Source organism: Mustela nigripes, chromosome 4 (assembly GCF_022355385.1).
Source record: "Mustela nigripes isolate SB6536 chromosome 4, MUSNIG.SB6536, whole genome shotgun sequence".
In the NCBI taxonomy this organism is placed as follows: domain Eukaryota; kingdom Metazoa; phylum Chordata; class Mammalia; order Carnivora; family Mustelidae; genus Mustela; species Mustela nigripes.
In genome coordinates this window covers 106,987,416-107,013,658 of record NC_081560.1, presented here as the reverse complement: position 1 = coordinate 107,013,658, position 26,243 = coordinate 106,987,416, and the positions used below count along the sequence as shown (strand labels likewise).

At 52.2% G+C, this 26,243-nt stretch overlaps 1 protein-coding gene and 1 pseudogene across 1 annotated transcript in view; one reads left to right on the top strand and one right to left on the bottom strand.

Moving 5' to 3' along the window:
* Positions 1-26,243, top strand: part of GALNT2 (polypeptide N-acetylgalactosaminyltransferase 2) — a 180,204-nt gene that overhangs the window by 138,045 nt on the left and 15,916 nt on the right. The window contains exons 4-11 of the mRNA XM_059397251.1: positions 7,267-7,365; positions 7,631-7,698; positions 7,936-8,001; positions 11,112-11,233; positions 13,706-13,793; positions 17,466-17,553; positions 18,747-18,850; positions 23,114-23,240. Of these exons, the coding sequence (XP_059253234.1) occupies positions 7,267-7,365; positions 7,631-7,698; positions 7,936-8,001; positions 11,112-11,233; positions 13,706-13,793; positions 17,466-17,553; positions 18,747-18,850; positions 23,114-23,240 (762 nt within the window). The remainder of the gene's footprint in view (positions 1-7,266; positions 7,366-7,630; positions 7,699-7,935; positions 8,002-11,111; positions 11,234-13,705; positions 13,794-17,465; positions 17,554-18,746; positions 18,851-23,113; positions 23,241-26,243) is intronic.
* On the bottom strand, positions 15,716-15,843 carry LOC132016961 (U4 spliceosomal RNA; annotated as a pseudogene).

Sequence of the window (26,243 nt, the reverse complement as noted above, 5' to 3'; positions counted from 1 at the left end):
TTTTAGGACTACAAGTACGAGCAGTGGAAACTTTTTTTTCTTTTTTTTTTTTTAATTTTATTTATTTATTTGATAGAGATCACAAGTAGGCAGAGAGGCAGAAAGAGAGGAAGGGAAGCAGGCTGCTCTCTGCTGAGCAGAGAGCCCGTTGCAGGGACTGAGGACCCTGAGACCATGACCCTAGCCAAAGGCAGAGGCTTAACCCACTGAGCCACCCAGGTGCCCCTGGAAACTGTTTTAATACAATTTACCTTCTCAGTGGATTAAAGAAGAAAAGCTAGGGGCGCCTGAGTGAGTCCATTGGCTGAGTGTCAGACTCTCAGTTTCAGGTCAGGTCACAATCCAGCCGCCCACTGGACTCCCCGCTCAGCATGGAGCCTGCTTGGGATTCTCTGTCTCTCTCCCCCTCTGCTCCTCCCCCTACTTGCATACATGCCTATGTTCTCTCTCTCTCTCTCAAATAAATAAAATATTTTATAAAAACAAAGAAGAAAGTCTATATGACCACCTTAATAGATGGAAGGAGAAAAAAAATCAGTAAAATTTAGCACTTACGAAGGAATTTCCTTAACCTGATTAAAGGTATCGATAAAACATCCTCAGTAACATTATGCTTAATGACGAACATTACTCACATGGACCTTGAAGATGGGATGGAGGCAGGGATGTTCTCTACTCCTGTTTTCTGAAATCGCATATCATGCCGCAGGCCATCACCTGCGCCTTATTAAGACAGGAAATGTGATACAGGTAAGAAATGGAAAGAAAAGGACAAAATTCGGATGAACTGATCCATGGAAAATCCACGAGAACCTACAAACTGTCAGCAGAACAAAGAAGGGAGCCCAGTGAGGTTGCCGAGCCCAGCATCCATCTACAGAGACAAGTAGCAACACTGTCCAATTAGGAAACAGGACGGCAGACCCCAGTCTTTAGAATGTAGTTAGGAATAAAAGCAATGCAAACTTTACTGGAGAAAATTAGAAAAGTACAAAACACTAACGAAGAAGGGGGTGCCTGGCTGACTCCTAATCTCGGATCCTGAGTTCGAGCCCTACACTGGGTTGTAGACATTGCTTAAAAAAACAAAACAAAACAAAACAAAAGCAAGCCAAAAAAACATACTTGGAGGTCCCCAAAATACTCTACTTGCTATTACAAAGACATGAATTCTCTTCAAATTAACGTGGGAATTGAGTACAATGTCATACAGTGCTTTTCTCGGGAAACCTCAAGAGCTGATCTTTAAATTCAAAAGGAAAGGCCCACGGCCCCAAAGAGCAAATAAAAGTCTTGAAGAACGAACACGTGGTTGTGGGCAGCCTCCCTTGTCAGACGTGAGGACTTACTTCCTGATAAGGCAGCGTGGCATGAATACAGGGCTGCTCGAGTAGGAGCAGAACAGAAGTGGAACCAGAAATAGAAGCCTGCACATAAAAAATGCCATGTGACAAGCAGTGACATTACGATTCCAGGAGGAAGTAATGAGCTATTAAGTAGTGCTGAGACAATAGATCACCCGTGTAGGAAAGATGAGACGCCTTCATCCTGCTGTTCAAGGGAGCACATGTGAGTAGGCGGAGAACGTAAATGTGGAAAGTATTTGTAAGAGTTAAAACATCTGGAAGAACATCAACATGCGTACATCGGTGACCTTGGGCCCCGAGAACATTTCCCAAGGGCCACAGTTTGAAAAGCCAACTTAAAACATACGTTTGACAGAAGACGTCACGAACAAAACCAAAGGATCTGCCACAGGCTTGGAAAAGAGTGTTACGGGGCATCCGGTGGACGAGGATGATGTCCAGAATATACAAATAGCTGTCATCAAGTAATAGTGAGGTGAAACCCTAAATCGAGAAGTTAGACCAAAACTATGAGCAGGCAGTTAACGGAAGAAACCCTCCACCAGCCTCTACACATACGGAAGGATGGGAGGCCTCTAGTGACTGGAGAAATGGGAATCGGAGTCCTGAGCTACTCATTTCATACCAATCAGCCTGACAAGATGAAAGCACGCCATCCGGACTGAGGTGGGGGCGGTAAGACCGTGGAGCAAGACGAACTTGTCCTTGAGGGAAGGAGTTAAGCCACTAACAGCCGCGTGAGAGTGCGGTCCGGCTCTCTCGTGCCCAGTTGACGAGGGACGCCATCTACAACAGCAGTCCCACCTGGGGTAGACAGTGCGGAGAAGCTTTCTCATGCCCGGGAAGAGACAGTGTCTGCTGCCGCGACATCCCTGATGGAGAGACGCTGGCGAGCCGCCGAGCAGGGCCGGGCCGTGCTGCGTGCCTGCTGTGGGAGGCTCCAGCGGGGACCTTGCGGTCAGTGGAGCGACGCAGATCAAACCGGGCGTGTTCCCAAAAGGTGCACAAAACAAGTCACCGGGCAGTGTCACCCGTATAAATTTCAAATATACACAAAACAAGACTGTGTATTATTTATGAATATGGACGTGCATAGACAATTGAAAACATAACGTAGGGATAATGGCAGGACCAAATTCAGGAGGGTGATTACCCCTGGAGAAAACGGGGTTGGAGGTGGGGAGGACACAAAGGGACTGAACTACTACCTGTCACATGCCAATGTTGTAGAATAGGTTTTGGGTTTTTTTGGTTTGGGGTTTTTTTTTGTTTGTTTTTTGGGTTTGTTTTTTTTTTTTTTTTTTTCCAGATTTATTGATTCATTGTGGTGGGTTGGGGGGCAGTGGGAGAGGATCTCAAGCAGACTCCGTGCTGAGTATAGAGCCTGACTTGGCTCAATCTCACGACCCTGAGATCATGACCTGAGATGAAATCAGGAGTCAGAAGCTCAGACTGAGCCACCCCGGCGCCCCGTACAATATCAGAGAACGGTGAGCGAAAGGTGCGCGGCTGGGCGTGTGGCACTCTCTAGGCTGCGTGTCTGAAATGGTCCTCACGCATACGTACACTGACGGTGATGGTGCAGAGGCTGTCTGGGCCGAAGCAGGCCGGCTGCCTCTCTTCCCAGGAGGCCGCGGGGGCCTCGTCACCGTGGTGACTGTATCATGGTCCAGGACTTGACCCTTAGCTTTGCAACCCATAAACTTCCAGTTTTTGCTTGTTTATTCACTTTCCTTTGTTTTATTGTCAGCAAACCAAAGCTAGATTTGTCTCTCAGGTGCAGACTCCAACTGAATTCGCAGACTGAGTCAACCCAGAACAGCAACTTAATAATTTATAAAGAGGAACACATAGGACAGCACTCAGAACTCTGAAATCCCATGGCCCTGCCTGAGCCTGGTGGTGATCCTCCCTGAGCTGGTCCACAGGAAGCAGAGGCACAGCTGGAGGGTGGGTTGTGGGTGCACGGTGAGAAGTGTCCGCTGCAGAAACGAACATCCAAGGTTTCCTCCGGCTCAGGACTCCAGCCTGTTATCAGAATACAGGCTGTGTGTTATGTTCAGGGTCGTGGGGTCTACACATCCCCCTTTTAGGACTGGCCGGAAGTGCCCCGCGGGCTTCCCAGAGGGGCTGGGCAACTCTGAGCACCCGGAGACCAGACAATGGCTTGACATGGTTGGAAACATTGCTTTTTTATCTTTTAAGGTGTGTCTCTTCCATCCTAGAAATCAGTCTTTAGGCTAACATAGAGTCATGCTGAATTACTAATTTAATTACTAAATTAATTGCTATTCAGCCAACTTGCTCAGTATTTTCCTTACAAAATCTGAGTTGGACAGACATATCAGGGAGATAGAGCATGTTAGCCCAGCGTTTCTTCTTTCCTGTCCCCCTGAGTTTGGCCACCATCCCCGCCTCACTAAGTGCGGCTCTGTACCTTATAGACGTCCCGGAACTCTCTCTCGCATATTGAAGCCTCCTCCTCTGCCCCCTTCTCTTACATCCGCTGAGCTTTTCCTGCAGCCCTAGGAACCCTTCTTCCCCTGAGTGACTGTGCTGTCCTCCCCCAGATCGCCACGTGCGTTAGTCTGTCTCACGCCTGTCACACTGGCCTCAACAACAAGTTCACAGGGAAGACTCCATGCTGACCGCCACATGCCGATGGCCGGCACCAATGGTACACAACCACCACATGTGCATTACACCCCTGAGTTAGAATTACAGTGGCCTTCTTTTTCATACATTTTTATTTGATTTTTCCAACAACCGTGCAAGATTATGAGAGCCATCTTTGCAGATGACACAGTTGGTAACCAAGGCTACCATAGGCCCTTTGCGGAAATACCGGACCAGCCGGGATTGTGGGGGGCAGTGGCATACTGGGGGGCAGGAGAGCAGAAAACACTCATGATTCAACTCCTGCATTCCCAAACAGAGCCCCTAGCTTCCCCGTGCATTGGGGGGTACATTCGAAGCAATGCCCGGGGTTCTTTGATCTACTTTGTGTTCAACCCCAAATATAACCCCCACGTCAGAACAATCTGCCCCGGAGACAAATTCATTCTTAGAAGGGCTCAGGAGCACGTGGGCATGGAGATCTTTAAAGTCTGCATTTTACCGCTCGGAAGTCACCCGAATGACCACTCTAGTACCAGACCCGTGGACACTCTGGCGATCTTGCATCCCCAGCATGTGACCCAGGGCCCCGTCGTGCATCCCCGGGTACCCACGGCTTCCACCTCCTGTCGGCGGCAAACCCGTCCCACCATGGGCTTGCAGGGAGCTGCAGTCCGTCCCCCCACTCCCCGGGAGAGCTCCAGCCTGAACATCCCCAGCAGCCGAGTCCCCCAAGGAGCTGCTGTATGGGGCCTTGTTTCACTCGCTCTGCAGTAGTGAAGACAGCTTGGCACGGCTGGGAGTCTTTAAAGGCGAGATTTATTCCATTTCTTTTTAAAGAAATTCTGCGCTCCCCCCTCCCCCTTCTCTTGGCTCTGCGTGAGGAGTTGGGATCTGAATCCATACGCGTCCGTGTGCACATACCCTCGCAGCCGTGGGGTGTAAGATACTTCTCCGTCGCTGCTCGTTATCCCTTTTGCCTTAAAGAACGGGATGCCTCCTGGCTGCCAAGTCCTAGCGGAACTTGGAGCCTTATGAATATGCAGGGGAGTTTTCATCAAACGATGTGGAAGCAGCAGCCCTTTGTGTTCTGGAAAAAATGTTCCCAGGGCCCCCCTGAGACTTCCCAGCGAGCACGAGACTTCCCATGGAGAAGAGGAAGCCGAGAGGGTAGGGCATGATTGGATTGATGAAGGGGACGACGCCTCGAGAAGCAAAGGTGCTTCCCTGGTTTAGTCCCCCCATACCCCGGCGGCCCGTGCTCAGGGAGCCGGGGTGCACCTGGCCTGCCCCGCTCAGCGCTGCGCACTGGACTGCGTGGCCCCTCACCGCGGGGGGCATCTCTCTTCTCATGCATGACAGATTGCATTGGGGGAAGGACTGCCATCAGGAATGTGTTCACAGCTGAACCTTGCACACCCTCCCTTAATCCAACAATTGGCTAATTCTGAAAATGGAAAGAAAAGGAGTGACAGTAAAACTAGCCTATCTGTCTCCTTGTCATTAAAGACGCGGCTGCCGGGAGCCATAATGAGGTACCATATCAATTCCAGAATGCGTTTTTGTCCCCCGGACGGCAGTGACGGGTAGATGATGCGGTTTTCTCATGATTAATGACAGTCGGGCTATCCAGATAACCAGAATAAACAAAAGAGGTCCATCTTGTGATTCTGACCTAATTGCTTCTTAATTGCCTGGCTTTTCTTGCTTTTTTTGAGAATGTGCTCCTCTGAAGTCGTTTTCCCAGTCAGGAGGGAAAACGAGTGTCTCATTTTCCTCTCAGATGTCCTTGTTTGTGTGGAACTGCTGACCGTTGTCCATGAGCCACTCGCGCGGCCACTTTAGTCCCTAACTGCGTAAATGCTTTTAGCCGTGGCTGAGCTCCAAAGGTGACTTTTTAAAGAAATCTTTGCGCTCTTCCCACCGATTTGCCATTCAAGATAGATGCCTTTAATTCTGGAAGCGGATCCCTCACAACGGTGGTAAGCTGCATTAAGGGCTAACAGGTAAAACAGGGTTTTCAGTGTCTTGGCACCGTGGAAGGCTTCCAGCGCCCTCGGTGCTGGTGGCAGCAAGCATCCCTGTGTGAGGGCAGGACCGCCTGCAGGTGCCAGAGGCCAGCATGGCCAGACCTCCTTGTGGGTGCCACAGACAGCTCCCGCCCTGCTGCAGGCTCACAGCAAAAATCTCTCACTCTTCCCACCCTGACTACAAAAACACGGAGAACGGTTTCCCTCGGGGCAAAGATGCTTGACGGTCTCCCCAGCCTTTTTTCCAAGCAGGTGCCACCATTTTGGAAACTCTCCAAATGCACTGAAACCCCAAGTTGATGGCTGCCCAGTGGTCCTGACAGGCGGTGAGCCTGCCGCAGAGTTACCGCTCTGTGTCCGGCACCATCCCCGCCCCGCCGGCATGTTCTCCGGGTCAATGGGAGCCCACCTCAGAGGGTCCCCTAGGAAGGTCTCTGCTGAGGTGGAGCCCCCTTCCTGGGTCATTCTGCCTCTGGTGTGGGATACTCTAGCGTCTTCAGCCTCCGGCTGGCAGAGTCCTGTTTTTCAAAAGAGCCATTCCATGTCCTCACAGTCTTGCGTCTGTTTGTGGAGAACAGACTGGATAGATGCCTTGCGTTGGTCTGCCCGTAGTTTCTCCCTGGCTCCCCCAGATCCGCTTTGCAGTCCTGGGGTTCCTTCGGCTCCTTAAATGAAGGGTGAGAGCGGGCAGGCTCAGGAGCCCCCGTACCCTCACCCTGCCCCAGCCTGGCAGGGTGACAGACATGTGTCCCTGCTGCCTTGGTAGAGGGGTAGGAGGAGAGTGGTCAGCGGGGCAGTGGCAGGTTCCACACACAGCTTTGCCAAGAACCCCAGAAGCCCCGTGTGCTGCTGAAGAAACGAGAAAAGAACATCGACCCGCAGTTGGTTCCAGCCCTCAGAAATACCCACTGCGGATTGTGAAAAGCACATCTCTGAGGTGTATCTGTATGTGAGAATAAGTGGGACTTCACTGTTTTAAAACACGCTTCTTTTTTTTTTTTTTCAGCGTTAGAAAGATGTTCTCAATATGTTACTTTCTGCCGAAATCATCTTTTAAAATGTAACTCTGGTTGTGTTTTCCTGTTTCCTTATGTCCCTTGTCACTTCCTCTCAGAACAGGCCAGTCCCTCCTACGGATCACCAGCTCATCCGAATATGTCTGCCGTGGCCGTTCGGGCTGCCTGTGCTCCCCAGAACCTTCCCGAGGCTGGACCAGGTTCTTGTTCAGGGAATGATCTTTGCTCTTCCCTCAGGTGTCAGCGGAAGCAGTGGCGTGTGGACCTGCCGGCCACCAGCGTGGTGATCACCTTCCACAATGAAGCCAGGTCGGCTTTGCTGAGGACCGTGGTCAGGTGAGGGCTGGAGAGCCCCCCCTCCCCACCATTGCCTGCCTGCTGCACCGTATGGGAGGTGTTCCCCGGGAGGGGTGCTGGACACGGCCCCACGGCCCCAGCTGTCTGGGGTTGGGGGATGGGGGGGAGACAGGCAGGTCACCTGACTACAGCATGAGCAGTGGCTGGTGGCTTCTCCAGCCAGGGTCTGGGACCAGCATGTGAGAATTCCCCACCCCAAATGGTAGTCGTTAAAGACCTCCAATCTTTATGTTTGTTTCCTCAGTGTGCTTAAGAAAAGCCCACCCCACCTCATAAAAGAGATCATCTTGGTGGATGACTACAGCAATGACCGTAAGTACCAGGTTGGCTTCCTCCTCCATGCCCGGCCGGACTTCCGAACGCCAGCTTCCCTTAGCGTGGCTGCTAGTGACGCATTTCCCGAGACAGCCAGAGATCAGGGCCTGCAAAAGGAGTGCCTCTTTGATGCCCCAGGAGAGTCTCTGCCCACAGATGACCGAGATTCACGATACTTGAGTGCAAAACCCTTGTAAATGGGGTACCACATGTTCCACTTCTCTCTTTCCCTAGCTGAAGACGGGGCCCTCTTGGGGAAAATTGAGAAGGTACGAGTTCTCAGAAATGATCGGCGAGAAGGTAAGACTCTTTTCTTAATTCCATACCAAGACTGTTGAATTCTGACTTTTCCCGAACCCGGCAACGACTTAAAGAAATATTTCAGCTCAAAGAACAATTAACTTTCCAGTCTTTTTGTCTGTCTCTCTCAATCAGCGCCTCTTGGGAGCCTCTCCCGGCAAAGCCTAGGGAGGATGTTCAAAGCTTAATTGAAATTGTTTGTATACTAGAGCAGGAGTTCAAATTACATTTTTATTTATGTATTTGGGAAATTGGCTCCTCTCTTCCTTTTACCATCAAGGAAGGCTTATCAGTCCCTGGAGCAGTAGAGTTTAGAAGAAAAACAAAGATTTAGCAATGAGAAGTTTAATGACTCCATGCTCCAGGCATCTGATAAAATAAGGGGTTCGAGTTTGACAGCCCACTGGAGGTGCGGCATCCCGAGAAGGAAGCTAGCGCTGCAATTACATGCTTATTGGATTTTGCAAATACCAGCTTCAAAACCTGCTGTCAGTCTTATCTGCCGGAGTTGGCCTCATCAGTCGACTTTATTGGCAGTTACAAGACAGACTCCAAAGGGGAGGTATTACTTTGAAGTGTCTGGAAAGGAGACTAAAATCGCAGGGTAATGACCATCCCGTGCATCCATGCTGTCGGAGGGCACGGCGGCTGGATTCTAGACTCCACCGTAGTCCGGACACAGATGCTTTAAAACAGGCCATTTTCATTATTTGAGAAGGACTCTGTTGATTTCTGCAGCGGTGGTGCTTGCGATCCCTGATCAATATGCGCTATTTCTTCTGGTCCCCTGGACAGTCCAACAGTCAGTTCGTCTTAGCCCGAATTTCATCCGTGTTAAAGTGACTGAGCCTGTTAGGACCATGCCATCAGCACCGTATTTTAACCAACAAAGGTCATCAGTCCAGATGTTCAGGATACGTAAACAAGGGGACCAGCTTGCTCCGAAGCCAGCTCCGTTTGCTGGACTCCCCATCCGTCTCCCAAGCTTAGAATAAGCCCAAACCTTGAGATCAGACTGAAAGTCTTGCCTTATGTTTGCTTCCACACAAACCGCGTCATAACTTTTTGAATTTAAGCCCGAAGTGTTTGCTAGCACAGGGGGGAAGAAAAGAAGAAGAGGTGGAAAAGAGAGAAATTATTTTTCATGTCGGCATTTTATCCCTGACTGATCACTGGCTGGCTTCGTCAGGGAGTGCCATTAGCCTCAGAAATGGGTCCTTCTCCATGCTTTAACTCAGCATCTTCATTTGGGTGAGAGCCCGCATTGACACTGTTTCGGAACAGGGCCAGGAGGGGCCACCGGGGGAAGCAGAGGGTGGGACACTGTTCGAAACAAATGAGTGTGCAACGGGTGAGCGAGAACACGCACACACACTAATGTCTACGTGTGCTTGGCTGCTGGTGTGTACGTGCGTGTGTATCCCATATATTTGAACGTACAGACGGGTCCCTACAGTACTGCTGCTGGATGAGAGAGAAAATCAGTCATATAAAATACTATGGCAGCGAAGGAATGGCTTAGCTTTAGTCAGTGCCGAGGGTTGTAGTGATTCTTCATCTTGCTGTTTATTAGAATCAGCTGAGGAACTTCAGAGATGACCTTGGCGCGCAGGACTCCTGTGCCAAAGTCTGCGTCCCTGGGGTAGTCACCAGCTGAACCCTTCGATGGTTCCCTTTCACCCACTGCTTGGGGTCTCCCCTGTGCCTGAGGATCCGGCGGTCAGCCGAGGATTTGTGGGGAGGTGCTCTGCCAGCCCGGGGGCTGCCCTCCTTTCCGGGATCTCCTTCCGTTTCCAGCCACTCTGGAGACCCCCAACTCTGTCCTCTGACACCACAACCCAAAAAGGTGGTGTTGCGGTGGGTCATGGAGTGACCTTGCGGGAAACGCCACCAGCACGGGCCCTCCACGTCACATGATTCTCTCCTTCTAAGGGTTGAGCCCCATCCAGTCTGACTGCTTCTGCCTGCTCCCTGGCCCTTTGCAGTACGAGAAGCCTCATCTCTTTTCCCTCCCGTGGCACGCAGCTCTGTAAGAACCATGAAAAACCCATTTTGACTACAGTGTACGAAGCAACTGAAAACACTGGCCCTCCCCCAGGGGATACCAGAAATCACGGGTCATACGGACCCTCTTTAGACTGTTTCTTAGGCACCGTAAGAGACGAACGACAATAATGGTAAAATAGAACAGTCACAGCAGTATACTACAGAAAAGTTAGGTGAATGTGGTCCCTCTCAAAATACCTGATCCTACAGCACTCACCCTTCTCGTGCTGACGGGATGATAAAATGCCCATGTGATGAGGCAAAGTGACGTGTGTGACAGAGACATAGTGACATAGCGTCAGGCTACAGCTTGACACTTGGCCTTCTGAGGAGACATCAAAAGAAGGGTCATCTGCTTCTAGACTACAGTTGACCATGGATAACTGACACCGTGTTATCCACGTGGAACCACAGGCAAGGCAGGGGCCATCTGGAGCCCGGCATCCACGGCAAAAGCCACTGATGACGACCGCTCTACCCTGTGACGCAGACAGCACTTGTGCTAAGACTTCGCATGATCGGAAAAAAACTGCATTAGGCACAGTCACAAGTATATAAGTGGTATTAATTTGACTGATATGGAACCAATTTTGTTTAAAAGCCAGTCACCGGGGGTTCGTCCCAGGTGCTGTTGGGCTGCGCGAGGTCATAGGAAGACAAAGATACTTGCAGCTCTGCTCTCACTGCGTTACCGCCCCCGACATCGGCCCCTTCAGCCCCTGGAAGTGTCTGAGTAACACCTTCCATGGCCCAGTGAATTATAAAACCCTGTGGCTGTGTCAGGGGAAAATAGTTGTAAAAGTCCCACACCCAAGTGGCTCAATGGAGGACAGCTCATTGCGTAAAGGCCTGTCTCAGAGGGCAGGCGTTCTGAGAGGGTCGTGCTCCCGGGCGCCCAGTTCACTTCGGAGGAGGAAGTGCCGGCAGTTCTGTCCCAGCATGGATCCTCCCGCCCCGGTTCGCAGGGGCCTGCAGAGCCGCACGGGGTGTCCACGCCGGGGGCTGGAGGACACCGCGGCCTTTTTCTCAGATACCCTGACGCTCTTTTGAAATCCCTTCCACAGGCCTGATGCGCTCACGGGTCCGGGGGGCCGACGCAGCCCAGGCCAAGGTGCTGACGTTCCTGGACAGCCACTGCGAGTGCAACGAGCACTGGCTGGAGCCCCTCCTGGAGAGGGTGGCCGAGGTGAGGCGTGGGGCTTGCGCTGCGGTTTGCCTTGATGCCAGAGAGGGGGAAAGTCCGCGCTTGGGCATCTGTTCAGAGAGCGTTTTACTAACCGTGGGAATCTGTGGCTGGGGAGGAAAGCACCTGGCAGGCGGGGGACAAGGATCAGCAGAGGCTGGTGAGAGCCTGACTCGTTTGATGCCTTTTCTTTCCCTTCGGAGGACCTTCCTCCCCTGCCTGCCGCTTTGTAGCCAACCCTCGGAACGCAGACCAGCGCCGGGCCTCCAGCAGGTGCAAGCCGGGCGTTGGCTGCCTGAGCCCTGAGGGCCAGGGTATGTGTCTCCTGCCTGCTGCTTGCTGAGAAACCCAGCCTGTGGGCTTGCAGTGGGACGGGGGCCCACGACCACCCCATTGAGGCTGTCAGGGTGACCCAGGCTTGCTCTGTGAACCTCTGTCTCTAGAAACATCACCAGTGGTATTCCTTTTGGCCTGTTGCCATGTCTCTTGCCTTTTACTTCTGCTGCCTTTCTTTCCTCCCGACTGAGAAAGTGTTTCTTAGGAAAGTGATGAAACAAACTTAATGAAAGTACTAGAGAAATAGGAAATGCACAAGTCATACCTTTTGCAAGTCAAGCATGACGAGGATGTAGCCGACGGATAGTAAGTCATGAGATACTAACTAACCACCAGCTACTAGTAATTACGATGTGATGGTAGTGTGGCTCTGTGCACTCATAGTAACAGTACGGTATTCAGACCTCTTTACTAACCACACGTTAGACACGTTACCTATTACCTGGGATCTGGCTCTTACCCCCATTTGACACAAGAGGGACTGGGGATCCAGGGAACTTGAATTACACATCCAAAATTCTTACAGGTGGCAGAGCCAAGAAGGCAAAGCCGGTCCTAGCCCATCCCACACTGAGCCCTCTGGCACGTCACACCCACCCAGCTGAAGGAGGAACCCCCTGGAAACCCCACCCTCCTGTAGCCCCCCACCCAACCTCTCCCAGGTCGGTCTTCACAGCACAAGGCTGTTCCCCGGGTGGCAGAGGACACAGAAGCCACAGCCAAGATGCTAGCATGTGCGGAGACCCCATACCTCCACGGCGGGGACCATCACAAGCCTTTCCAGTACCCTCTCCCCAAGTAAGGATGGAAGGAGTGGAAAATTATAAAGCTCACTAAGTCCCGTCCTATCAGAAGTCAAAACAAAAGAAATGGACGTAAAAGCCGAGCACAGTGTGTTCTTCGACTCCCATCCCTAGGCCCAGGCGGACCCGAGCGAGAAAGATTGGACTGTCCATGCCTAGGGCCTGCACGGGGGTTTCTACCCCGTAAACTTGCACCTGGGGCTAGTGAAACTTGAGATTCTTCGTCCATCTTCCCCAGACGTGTTCTGTTGCTAGCTCTGCGGATTCTGTTACTCGTTGTTTCTCACAGTCTTTCTTATGGTGAACACGGGTTCTATAAGCGGCTCGAGGAAAGCATTTACTCTTTTTTGTTAACAAGCCACGTGGGGCAGGGCCTCTCACCAGCGTCAAGCATCTGATTATCTTATATTTTTTTAAGATTTTATTTATTTATTTCACAAACAGAGATCACAAGTTTAACAGAAATCACAAGTAGGCAGAGAGGCAGGCTGGGTGGAGGGAAGCAGGCTCCCTGCTGAGCAGAGAGCCCAGCACGGGGGTTGATCCCAGGATCCTGGGATCATGACCTGAGCCGAAGGCAGAGGCTTAACCCACTGAGCCACCCAGGCGCCCCAAGCATCTGATCTTAAACAGGGCAGGAAAGTTGAAAGACCATATGTTCCCAGACCACCAGAGTAATGACTGTGGCAGAAAGAAATGCCTCCATCTAAGGGGGTATATGTTTTGTCAGGTGGACTCACAGGTGAGATGTGCTTTGAATCTGGGATTTTTGAGTTTCCTTGGGTTACCTTCAGCCATAGCCATATCCATGTGCTCCCCACCACACACACACAGACGGGTTCCCAGCATCGTTGCGTGGCTCCCTCCGCCGAGAGTCCTTTCTCAGCACTGACTGCAGCTCACAGAATAGGACGCTTAAGGACAGCTGAGCTTAGATTCTGTCGGAAGGAGAGTAGCCCTGTGCCTGGAAGTTTGGGTGCCTGGGGAAGCAGAAGAGAATGCGGGGGACACACGGGGGCAGTCCTGGCCATCAGCCTAGGCAGCAAACACCGGAGGTGTCCCATGGCCACAGCTGTCTGCTAGCAGGGAGCGATTCTCTCTGCCTGCTCCCTGTTGACGTCACTTGGCCCAGAACAGACCCCGTCTGTGACGGCAGAGGGTGGGTTTCGGGGAATGGGGAGCCCCAGCGCCCCCACCTGCCTGGAGTGGCAGATGGTGGGAGGGGTGGCAGGTGTCCCTGACGCTGCCGGACGCCGATGCCTGCCCCTGGCGGGGCGGGATGCTTTGTTTAGTTTGTGATACTGACCCCCCCCTCTGTTGTTGATTTGTTTTTCAGGACAGGACACGGGTAGTGTCCCCTATCATTGATGTCATTAATATGGACAACTTCCAGTACGTGGGGGCGTCCGCTGACTTGAAAGGCGGTAGGTGCCACTCCCGGTCCAGCCTGCCTTGCCCTGGCTGTCCACACGATGGCTGGTGACTGCTCCCGCTCAGTGTCACAAGTACAGTGATGCCGCGTGCTCACCTCCAACGCACTTGCCGCAAGCACAGATGGTCTCCATGCCCGACAAGTAGACTTTCACAAAGAGAGGAAAATGGCCTTCTTTCCCTTAAAGAACTTCCTACACTTCCTGTTCTCCTCTTATCTCTTTGACCTTCTGTGGCTGTGACGACATGTGGGGCTTAGTACACAGTTCGGGTGTCATTTTTATTTATTTATTTATTTATTTATTTTAAAGATTTTATTTATTTATTTGACAGACAGAGATCACAAGTAGGCAGAGATGCAGGCAGAAAGAGAGAGGAGAGGAAGCAGGCTCCCTGCGGAGCAGACAGCCCGATGTGGGGCTCAATCCCAGGACCCAGGATCATGACCTGAGCCGAAGGCAGTGGCTTTAACCCACTGAGCCACCCAGGCGCCCCTGGGTGTCATTTTTAATCAGAGAAGATGAAGTTTTCCCAAGTCAGAGGCTGGGCCGAGGCGTCACCCGAGCTGACAGGCGGTCTGTGCTGAGTGTCACAGAGCTCGGGGTTTGCAGAGGGGAAGGGCTGGGCTCGCCTTCGCCTCCTCTCTGACCCCGGCGCCCCTGACAGCCTGCGTCTCCCTAGTGGCAAAGCCAGGTCACCACCGGCTCCCGGCGACCACCCCTACCCACTCGTCACCCCTGCACCCGGCTGGCTGTGGACGCCTCCTCCCCACCTTGCCGACCCCCCACATCCTGCTTCAAGGGGTCACACCGGCTTCCTGTCGGTCCCCACAGCCTCCAGATGTGCTCCTTTACGCCCCTCAACCCAGGCCCCTTGAGTCACTTGTCTCACATGCTCCGCCTTCTCAAAAACCATCAGAGGCCCCAAAGAATGTCTGCTCACGTGGGCAGTATGTGTCAGCACTTGCTGTATTAGGGAGTAAAGCCAAGGAATTGTTAAAACATAAGACGCTGCAAGTGCCATGTCCTCTTGTCCACCAGAGAACCGACACCACGCGTTCTGTAGCTTCTGGAAAACCCCATCATGCGCTTTTGAAGGCAGGGCGTGAACAAGGCATGCGAGGTCTTAGTGTAAATATCAAAGTAGCTTTGGTGGGACGGACCCACGAAGGGACCAGCCTGGAGAAGCCCTGAGCTCACGCCGCACTTCGTGGTGCTGAGAGGGGTGCGGGGACCACATTGGCCCCCTCGAAGGAACTGGTCCCGTGGTGTCTGGCTCTTACGAGTTGTCCTTGTGTCCCTGGGGCTGGGGGGCTGGCAGGGCCCAGCGGTGAAGGCTCTGTGCTCTGAAACCCCACTGGTGGGCAGCCACGCCTCTCAGAACGCGGCTAAGAGCCAAGAGGGCGGCAAAGATGGCTCAGGGCAGCTGAAAGAGAGATCAAAGCCTTTGCCTTCTGTTGGTGTAATCTGTTCACTATTGATTCCTTATACCTGAGATCCGTGGTTTCTTTCCTAGCCGTCCAGCACCCCGGTTTCTTTATGTGAAGCAAGGGGCTGCTTTCCCCACCACTAACACTTTGAGCTGATTAGAGAAGGACGGACGGACGGTAGTCACACAGACACACAGACACTTAGTCTAGCATCAAAAATAGAAGACCATAAGACTATAAAACTGGGCATGACCTCAGGAAACAGAGTGCTGAGACACTCAGGGAGACCCTGACCTGCCATGTCACTGAGGGCTGGCCAGGTCACTTCCGGGCCTCAGCATGCCCATCCGAGCAGTGGGGGGATAGGAGCGCCAGCCACAGAGGGTAGTGGAGGGATGAGAGTGGCCAGCGTGAGGTCAGCGACGTGCGTGAGCAGCTCCCCCATCCCGAGGCAGCAGAACAGGGCGGTCGTGGTTGGGGGACACTCCTTACATCAGGACCCATAACATTCAGAAAAGATTCTTGCAAATGGTGAGAAGCTTTGGGGCTTTAATTAGCAATAATCACGCCTCGGATAAACCTCATTGGCTATGATACTGCCACTGCGCAAAGCTGAAGCTTTGGGGTTTTAAAGAGGACTGATCCCTAGTTATCAAGAAAGCAGTGTTCAGAATGTTTTCTTCCCTGAGGATTTAAAGAGCTGAGATTTGACGGCTCTCTTTTCCCTTAGCAGCTGCTTATTTGAGAGCCGGTGCAGGGACATAGATGCCCTGGGGTGGTGGCGGGGAGGGGGAGGAGGGGGACAGTGCAGTCCTCCTGCTGGGTCAGAAGAAGAGGAGGTACAGATTTACTCCAGGAGCATTTTCTCAAATCTCTTTAGGAAGAAGAATCAAGGATGATGTTTTTAGCAGATCCTCAAAACCTAATAAAGTTTGTCTCTTTGGACCAAATTAATAAAATAACAGTGATCATTCAAAAAATGCAGATAACATTATGTCAGCAGGCCCACTGAGGCCTTTGCATTGTCTGTTCATACACAGGCAGGACGCTTGTTGTTTCCCTGGTTGAAGCAGGCCTTCTGCCTCAGGGAGAGCCGAGCTCTTCAGGAAAAGCCTGTGTGGGGCCTGCCTCAGTTTCCCCTCTGTGCTGCTGTCCCTGCCACCTGGGCCCCCAACGGCTCACTGCCTCTTTGCTAGCCTGCTGCACTTGGCAGTGACAGCCGGGAGACCTTTTTAGTCCCATGCACTTGGTTGGGCCATAAAGGATCCTGTGTGGGTCCCGGAGACCTTCCAGCCCACGCCTCCCAGCCTGCCCTGTTCGGGCTGCAGACGCGGGGGCTGGCAGGGCAGAGGAACATCGACCTTGGAGCAAACTGAAGTCCAGACTTAGGCACTGCTCAAGTCCTGCCTACCAGCGGAAAGCCTGGCAGCACAGAGCTCAAGGTCCAACGGCCCTGGAGTAGTTAGGTTTGGCCGTCAGACCTTTGGAAATGCAGTGAGCCATCTGTTACCAAGAATGGTCTCCTCGTGCGTCCTGAGAGCATCAAGTGGGGTGGACTGGCTCGATGCGGGGTGCCTTCTGCATAAGGGCGTACCCGACAGCTTGGGCCAGGGGCCCATGGATATCAGAACCACGTCCAGGTACTCGGCCTAGGATCTGCTGCCCCGAGGTGCCTGTGGATTCAAAGGGTGAATGAGGACAGCTGCCATCTTAGAAATCACAGCCTGCTTCCCACTTTGCCACTTCCTTTGGCTCGTTTTCACCTAAAAGGGTCCCCTCTGCCACCTCGCCCCCTATGGTATAGTGGCAGTCAAGGGTCCTGAGGGGTCCGAATTGGCTGCCCAGGGAACCTGTGCTTTCGTCCCTCCCCCGGGTACTTTCACCGGGGATAGGGTAGGAGGCGTGGTGGCAGACTTGAGTTTGCTCCCTCCTCAGCAGCTCTCTGTTCCCTGTCAGAGAGATTCTCAGGCATTTTACTGTAGGAAAGGCTGACCCACATTTTCCGTTGGGGGTGAGCTTTTTCAGGAAGGAGTCGGTGTGCGCCCCCCCACCACCGCTGGACCCCCCCCTTCTGCTGCTACTTTAGCGGTGGTGCTTTTACTTCATTGTTTTGCTACATGTGGTTTTCAGTGAGTCCAGTCCAAGTATCAAATACATCTGAGCCGTAAGGGACAGAGCTGCCAGGAGCGCACTCCGTTCTCGCCAGCACCCTAACGTTTTGTTTCTTTTCCGGCAGGTTTTGACTGGAACTTGGTCTTCAAATGGGATTACATGACCCCAGAGCAGAGGAGATCCCGGCAGGGGAACCCTGTCGCCCCCATAAAGTAAGTGCCAGGCATCCCTTGGGGTGCCCCTCCCAGGTAGGCCCTGGCTCTGGCACCGGGTTTCCTAGAGACGTGGTTTGGCTCTTCATCTTCCTGCCCACCGGCGGACACCGTTTCCCCTGTCCTGGCTCCAGGAAGAGTTTCTGCCCCCGGGTTATAGACTAAAGTACCATGAGTTTTCCTCAGACGGAGCCCATAGATGAACTATATGAGGCAGATCTACGAGTTCTGGGCATTCTCTCATGTTTGTACGGTAGAACGGTTTCCAGCAGGACGGGCTCTTCAAGTTGAACTCGGGGACCAGGGAAAAGGGCAGGGCCGGGAGAGCGTGATTCCCCCCTGCTGCCCTAACTGGTCCACTGCCTTCCTGGGCTACCTCTGCTTGCCTGCTGGCCCCATCGAGGAGAGCGCTTGGAGCCATTAACACCCGGCTTTCAGGTCCTCAGGCCATGTCCTGCTGAGGAATTCAGGCTGGGAGTTAGGAGTCAATCCTCTGTGGCTGGGCATGAATGTGGGGTGTCTCTTCAGGCTAGGCTCACAGTTAAGTGGCAGCAGTGCCACAGACTTCTGCCACTGACTTCCAACACCGACTCCAGCACTGACTTCTGGCAGTGGCCACCCACACTGGTCACCGGCACCAACAACACAGTGTGCTCTAGACTGCCAGCACTCGACACTGAGTTCTCAGGGCATCTAGGGGGATGGAAGTGGGGGCTCAGTTGACTCCCTCCCAGGCTGAGGAGACACAAAGGTGGTGGGTCCCAGCTGACAGGAGGAACGGGCTCCAGGATGAGGAGGAGGATGGCTGACGTCAAGCATTTCCCAAGTGTGCTAAGAGCTTATGTGCATTGTTTTTGGTAATCCTCTAAGGAAACTGAGGCACAGAAAAGCCAAGTACCTGCTTACGGCCGCTTGTCAGGGAGTGCCCCCAGCTCCAACAGTCACTCTCCCGGAGGGGACACTGTCCAGCCCCTTGCACTGTGGGAGTGTCCGAATAGGGCAGGGGGGAGGCATTAAAAGTCAGCAGTGGAAAAGCAGAGTGAGGGCATCCTGAGCTCTGAACAGGGCGCCATGGCTGCGCCGTGGTTTTTAAAGTTAGCTCATAGAACTGACCTTGGCATTAAAATGCAGGAGCTCTAACCTTGACCTCTGGCCTGTCCCCCTCTTCCCTTCTACCTTCTCTGCCTTTCCAGAACCCCTATGATTGCCGGCGGGCTCTTCGTGATGGACAAGCTCTACTTCGAGGAGCTCGGGAAGTATGACATGATGATGGACGTGTGGGGAGGAGAGAACCTGGGTACGTGAGAGCCTGGGTCTGCACTTTCCCGTTCTGAGGAAACCAGGGCTTTTTCCTGCCCAACAAGGGCATCGAAATGAGAAGTGGAAGCTTTGAAGAGACTGTTAGGCCAGAGCTGGCGGTGTTCGGGAAGCCAGTTGGGAAAGGAACCACAGAACTGTAAAGGCCTTCACTGTTCCCTGCTCGGTGTCAACCCCCAAACAAGTATAAATAGCATCCCTTCCACCGTGGTGTCTGGGGTTGGGCGTTAAATCCGTCACCCTCAACTAGAGCACAGGATGCTAGAAGACAGGCACTGTCCTTGAAGGGAAAGGCAGACTTGATAACATCTTCTGGATCCAAGCGTTCGGACGCAAGCTTCCAAACATGGGGAAGCATTACCAGCCGTGGGCTCCATGTTCAAGCCACGTGAGGTGGGAAGCCAGCCCGGGCCGGCCTCGTAGGGTAGACGGCACAGTGACACTGGGAGTCCCGTGGCGCCGAGAGGCTGTGGCATTTAAGCCCTTCTTGACTGTTTTGTGAGTGATTCTAAATTGGTTGATTTTTTTTGTTTTCATTTTTAATAACCCATGCCAATCAGCCTTAGGGATGTTTAGGGACGATGAAATTTTGTAGACTTCGGTCTACATTACTAGCCGCATCATATTTATCGCGGTAAGATAAAAAGACTCTTCTTATTTTGTTCTATTGTTGGTTTAGAGTTTTCTGCCGGGGTTCTGAGCAGAGTCTCGCCAGCCACTGATGCTGTTGAATCAATCACCCCGGCCCTGGGTGGGCGTGCCCTGGGAGAGAGTGGGCAAGGACAAGCAGGGAAACATGATGTCACTGTCATTTTTAGTACTTCTACCTCTATCAGAAACTTGGATTTTTTGTTTGTTTGTTTAAAAGAAAAATCTAGACTAGCCTCTTATTTTTCTCTGTTTTATGATGTTAAAGTTGGTGATAACATCTCCACTGTGGAAAATTTGTCTGCCGTTGTTTGATATTGAAACCTTCTCTAGGCTCAGTAAGTACCCTGGGACAAAGGACCGTGCGTCCAACTCCTTTTATTTAACGACACGTTGACAGGCAGGGAGGACTTGTATTAAAGTCGTTTGAGCATGAAAGGCTTCAGAAGAATTATTAACCTTCTGAGGAGAATTTTGAGTCACCCTTGCTCCGCACACATCTCCCCATGCCCCGTGGGGGCCCAGCCAGCCAGGACCCCAGTAGTAGTAGCCAGGACCTCCCAGTAGGACAGCACGTCACTTGGGTGACCATCTCCTGAAGCCGCTGTGTGGTTTTCCAAAATGTGTGCTGTTAGCCGAAAGCATGGATTCGGCACATGAAGTGACAGCCAGCTTTGTGTCACAGGGTGATTAGTGTTGATTGTAGCATCAAAGGGGACATCGTAATCTTAATCATCTTAAATGACCTGGTTTGTTTGGTGGTGGTAGTAGTTTGGTTTTCTATTCATGCAGCTGTTCTATAAGAGAGGCTCCCCAGAAGGACTTGAGGGGACTGGGGTCAGGGTGGGGTGGGGTGGGGCAGGGCAGGAGGGGCTGAAGCACCCCTTCCTGGGCCCCGTCTGGTACCTTCCCTCCCCTTGCCTGGCTCAATAAAGCTGCTCTGCTCCCCACTATCTTCAGAGGTCAGCAGGTGCATGGGTTTCGGCAACAGGAGTCCCCGTCTGAGTCTTTCTTTCTGAAACCGCTCCGACTCCGTTCTCTGAGTGCCGGGTACACACTGGCAGTGTCCAGCCTGTGTGACCTGCGCGGGCGTGAGTCAGGAGAGATGGAGTGCAGGGGTGTGGGAGTGACATCCAAAACCTTCTCCAAGCACACCCTCTGCCCCACCAAAAGGAAGCACTGCAGCTTCCGCTTTTCCAGCTGGTCAGACAGCCTCTGTAAGCAGTTAAAAAGACAAAGAATCGGATCCTGAGCCCCTGGGAGATGCAGGGCTCAGGCTCCTTGGGCATGTTTGTCCTCTGTGCGTGTCCCCGCAGCTTTGGGATAGAGGCTGTTTTCGGCTTCTGGTACACCTGCTCATCTGATGCTTTCTTGGTTCTGTTTTTCTTTCTTTCTTTCTTTCTTTCTTTCTTTCTTTTTTTTTTTTTTTTTTTTTTTTTTTTGATTAGAGGATGGCTGACATACAGTATTACAGTTTCATCAGTGTCAGGTGCACAGCATAGAGATTTCTGACAACCCCATATACTTCCTTTCATGAAGGACCAGGGTCTTGCCTAAGATCCCAGAGCTGGTCGTTAGCAAAGGCCAAGATGCCTAATTCAGAATCTACCAAGTTCTCTTGAGGAGCCATTCCCTACATTGTAGCGACCCCAAGTTCAAGTGAAATCAGAGCTGAACGTAGTCATCGTGCGTGGTCTTCAAAATCCCCCGCCCAGATCCCTGAGTGGACCCCACTCCTTTCAGGGCTTCCCCCTACAGCAGCCACAGGACTTTCCTCCCCGCACCCCAATTTTGAATGTTCCGGTTAGACAAACATACGTTTAATTTTATGTCCTGAAATACAGAGAACTTCTTATTCAAAGTGTTATTGGACACGAAGAAAGAAAAGTCAGAAGCCCTTCATTGCAGAGGCTGGGGTGGCCATGCCCCTGTGTTTCTCAAGGCTGCGAGGGGATTGGTTCCAAAAGGCCCGGAACGGCGGCCTGGGTCACTTGTTTCCAGCCACTGGGGTGTTTCCTCTACGTCAGCTGTGCAGTCTGGGCACCTGCTGCCGCAGACGAGGCCTGGCCTAGAGGATTTCCCAAGCACCTCACTCGGGGTCTATTGTAGTCCCCCGACCCCTGACCTCTCCATACTTGCAGCAATGACTACTGGTTCTGTGGATTCCGTCTGGCCTCCTCACTGTGTTCTTGATGTCGAGGAAGCGCCTGTTCATAACAACCACGACGTTGGCTACGGCCACTCGGATGGCTGGCGATTACGTCAGGTGCCTGGTCAGCGGATGCCAGGCTGTTCCAGATGCCAGGGCGTGCCGAGCTTTGTCAGAGGACAGATGCTCAGGGCGGTGAGTGTGTTGGTGTTGGCCTGAGCATCGCCAGCCCTGGGCACCAACGTACTCCTGCAGGTGGCTTCTGTGTCCAGGCAGGTGAACCACTGGTGACTGGCTGGGGAACTCCGTGGCCAGCTTTGAGGGATCTGTGACTAACTCAAGCGTCTTTGGTCACTGCTGTAGTCCAGGAGGCACCTATGAACTCCGCAGGTGACTGGAAGCCTGCTAATAATGCACAGTAATGGATAAGCATAAATTGTGAAGCTTAAGGGAAGCATTTTTTTCTCCCAGGTAAAGAAAGCCCAGGTGTACGGTAGCGCTCAGTGCATGGAAAGGAAGTTTAGAGGAAGATGGTGTGTATGGTGGCCCACTGCAGTTACGATCAAAGCTTTACCGTGTGGCCATTTCGTGCCTTTTGATGTTTATACACCTTCAGCGATCACTTTTCTAACAGTGTATATGAAGCAAGTGCCAATGTCATACTCCGTGGTCCCAAACCAGCGAGTGAAGGATTCAGTGCAAACATTTTGTTGTTCGATACTGTGATGCTATATGGACATGTGTGGTCTTATGGCCAGGGTCCTTTATAATCAGAATAGACCAAAGATGCACATTTTTCTCAGGTGACTCATCTGAATCTGAAAAACCGTTTCCACGTGCTCACTCTCTTTTGAACTTGGAATAGAATCATTTAGTGGAAACAAGGGATTTGGTAACATTGATCTCATTGACTTCCATAATTCAGATCTGTCCTAAAATCTACGATTGCGCCTACCCCAGCTTAGGTAATTTGTATATTTCTCTCCTTTTTGTCTACATCATTTCACATTTCTGTCAAACAACACCGTTGTAGAGACCCCCTCCTGGTGAACCGAGTGTGAGTGTTCATTCGCTCTTTTTTGTCTCTCCAACTCTGTTGAGTTGACCGTTTGAAGTTGTACGTTTAAGGTCCCCGACTTGATGACCTGACAGACATGTACTTTGTGAGATGCTCCCTAGAGCCAAGCTGATTCCCAGATCCGCTGCACCTACTTTCTGGAGTATGACACGGAGCCGGGAGCCCGGGGTGTGTCGGATGTCTGCACCATAGAAAGTTCCAGAGTGTGTTCTGGAGGGAGTCAGCTCCCTTATTCCCACCTCCTTCAGCCGTTGAGGGCACGAGCGCCCTTTGATGGGATGGTGGCGGGCGGGCGGGCGTCAGGGCCCCACCTGGGGCGAGAGCAGCCCAGGGCTCTGTCAGTCACCCAGTCTCATTCCTCCTCTCAGAGATCTCGTTCCGTGTGTGGCAGTGCGGTGGCAGCCTGGAGATCGTCCCCTGCAGTCGCGTGGGACACGTGTTCCGAAAGCAGCACCCCTACACTTTCCCGGGTGGCAGCGGCACGGTCTTCGCCCGGTAAGTGTCGTGACCAGGCCATCGGTGACCACCACCCAGACACTTAGCCTTGGGCTGCACAGAGACAGGTGTCCTCCACCAAGATACCACACACCATGGACCAGGGTCACCGGTACACACAGCAACGTGCCTGTCTCCTGAGGGCAGTATGCTGAGAAGTCGCACCCTAGGACAGTCTCAGAGAGACACAGCCGCAGTGACAGAGGGCGGACGGGGCTGGGCTGGGGCGTGACTGCAGAGGGGCTATCCGAGCTGTGGGTGCCGGGCCGCGTCCTGATGGGTGGTCACTGCACCGATCTGTACACGTGGGAAAACGCACACAGCGGTGCACCCCCAAGAGCTTATGAGGAAACATGATCGTGGAGAAGACGAGCTTATTTTTTTTGTATGTATTGCCATCCAAGGAATAAGTGTGAACAGCGTGTAGGTTAAGCCGTACTGAACTCAAGCCAGAAAATCTACACAGCATGTAGATCAGATTTGCGGTAGATTCTAGGTATGTCTCGGCAAGCACGAAGCTGCCAAATGAAGAGCTTTCTGAAGAAAACAGGCGAATTACTAGTCTTGGGCCCACGGCTTTTTCTAGGGAATTCTCTTCATGCTAAAGATAGAACAGCATATAAGCCAGCCTGCCTGGCCTCCGGAGGGGGGAGTAGTCAGCCTGGGATATGAGCTGAATAAGATGTAACCTCTGATAAATGCTGTGAACCAGGCAAGATGTCCTGTGGCTGAGCATGAGAGGGACGGGGACAGGTTTGCAGGGGGCCCGCAGCCAGGGGAGGAAGTGGTGCCCAGTTCAGCCCCTGCAGGACGAGCAGGTCCCTCGGCGCTGAGGTCAACGTGACTTCAGAGCGGGAGGACCCCAGCAGGACTAGAGCCGAGAGAAGTAGGGCAAAGTAGACAAGCTGCTGTGTGGGTCGTGGGAAACCGGATGTTATTCTGAGGCCAGGGGAAGCTGCTGGAGGCGCCTGACCTTTGAGCAGGTACCTGAGTTCTCTGTTTTAAGCTCTAATGAGCAAGGTGACACCAGGAGGAAATGCTGGTGTGAGTGTCCCTCCCCTCCCCTGCTCTTCTAAGAGCTGTTGCGGTGGCCCAGGCCAAGGAGAGGTGGGGTAAAGAGGGATCCAGGTCCCAGCCAACTTCCAGCAGGCAGCATTGACCGTGGCCTGACCGTGGCCTGGCCCTGGCCAGAGACCAAGAGCCAGGAATTAAGAGCGAGTCCATGACCTTCGGTCCTAGGACTTTGCTGACCTGCTGCTCCACAAACTAGGAGCACTTGAGAGAGGGTGGAAGCAAGCTGGGGAGAACAACTGGCTTATCTGTTGTGTCGTATTTTACACTTGGATTCCAAGTACAGATCGCACAGTATACACGTATCACACAGCAGGTAGTTTCAGCGTAGAGATTCTGAGTTCTGAGAAACTTGAATGATGTCAAACATCAAGTTACTTCTGACCAAATGGTCTTCTTTCAAATTCTGACCTTTCTCAAGTGTTGTCTGCTTTGTTACTGTTCCTTATTAGAAACAAAAGTATGTTCTTATCCAGTGAGCTCTACAAAATCAAACTATGATTAGTTTTTTTTTTCCCAAGGACAATGCAAGATTCCCCCAAAACCTCCTGTGTAGACACATCAAATACCCAAATCACATTGGTCGCTACTAGCACATGGCAGGCTTTTAGAAAAGAATGTGTTAACACAGAGAGAATATTGCTTTATACTCTTCTTTTTTAAAAAGCACTCTTCCTTAGATAGGAAATGTCCTCACTGTGTTTTGTGGCCCAGGAGCCTGTCCATACACTAGAGGCCTGGAGAGAAGACAGACCCAGCCTTTCTGTATTTGGGGCAGCAGAGATCTGCTGGCCTTCCATGAGGCTCCACAGCCCTCTGCCTCCAAGGACTCTGCTAAAAGATAAGGAGGTAGAATCATATTATTTCTGAAGTCCCCCTCCAGTTCCAAGTTCTCTCTGATGTCCTCCAACCTGTGGCATTTTGATTTAAGTATTTCACCATTTAAAAATTGGGCTTCAGAAATAGCTAATATTCCTATAGTATGTTGTGTGTGTCTAGCTGTTCTGAGTACCAGGCAGATATTAGCTCACATCATTCTCATAAAACCTTGTGAACTAAGTGCCATAAAGGAAACTGAGGCATAGGGAGGTTCAGTCCCGCAGTCCAAGTTCACACAGGCAGAAAATGCCAGAGCCGTGTGGTCACGTGGGCAGTCGAGCTCCAGATTCCAAGTCATCCCCACACGTCGAACTCTCTAATCCAGACCTGCAGGGGCTGCTAGTGCCAAGGTGGCTGGAACTTGTCTGTTAGGTACAGATTGAAATGGGCACCAGAACAGGTGTGGAGGCTGATCTCGTTTGTGTGGGTTAGTCAGTGAGTAAGTGATGAATGAATGAATGGAGCAGGTAGCCCCATGGGGTCTTACAGGCGCTGTTTTACCACCCCAGCTCTGCATGTGGGCACCCACACTCAGTGGGGTAAGGTGTTATGACGCACCTGCAGCTTCTTAGTTCAGTCCCCGGTGATGGTGGCCACATCCCCTAAGACCGGATGAGAGGGATCCCACTGGCGTGTTTCTCGCTGCATTTCCACTTAGCGTCCCACAAGCCCCTTAAGAGACTGGAGGGCGCTGTGTGTGAGCTTAAACACATGTGCTCATTAGAGCCCCCGGGGCGAGGGAAGGTCCCCGTCAGAACCGTAGCACAGTGGTGCGGTTGAGCCTTAGACAGACGTTTGGTTTTAGGGTTAGAGCTAACAGCGACACTCTATTAATATGATTGATATTAAACAGAGGAAACCAGTGTTTCGAGTTAGTTTCTTACCGGACTTTCTTCGGCTACCTCCACCAAGCCGTAGAGCTGGCCCATGCGAGCCACACCTTCTCTCTGCTGCCCGCTTCCTGGTGGAGCTGCTTTGCGCTGAGTATGGGAGTGGGCGGAGGGAAGCACAAGCGAGGGGAACCAGGACACATCAAAGCGGACCCTTCTGGGG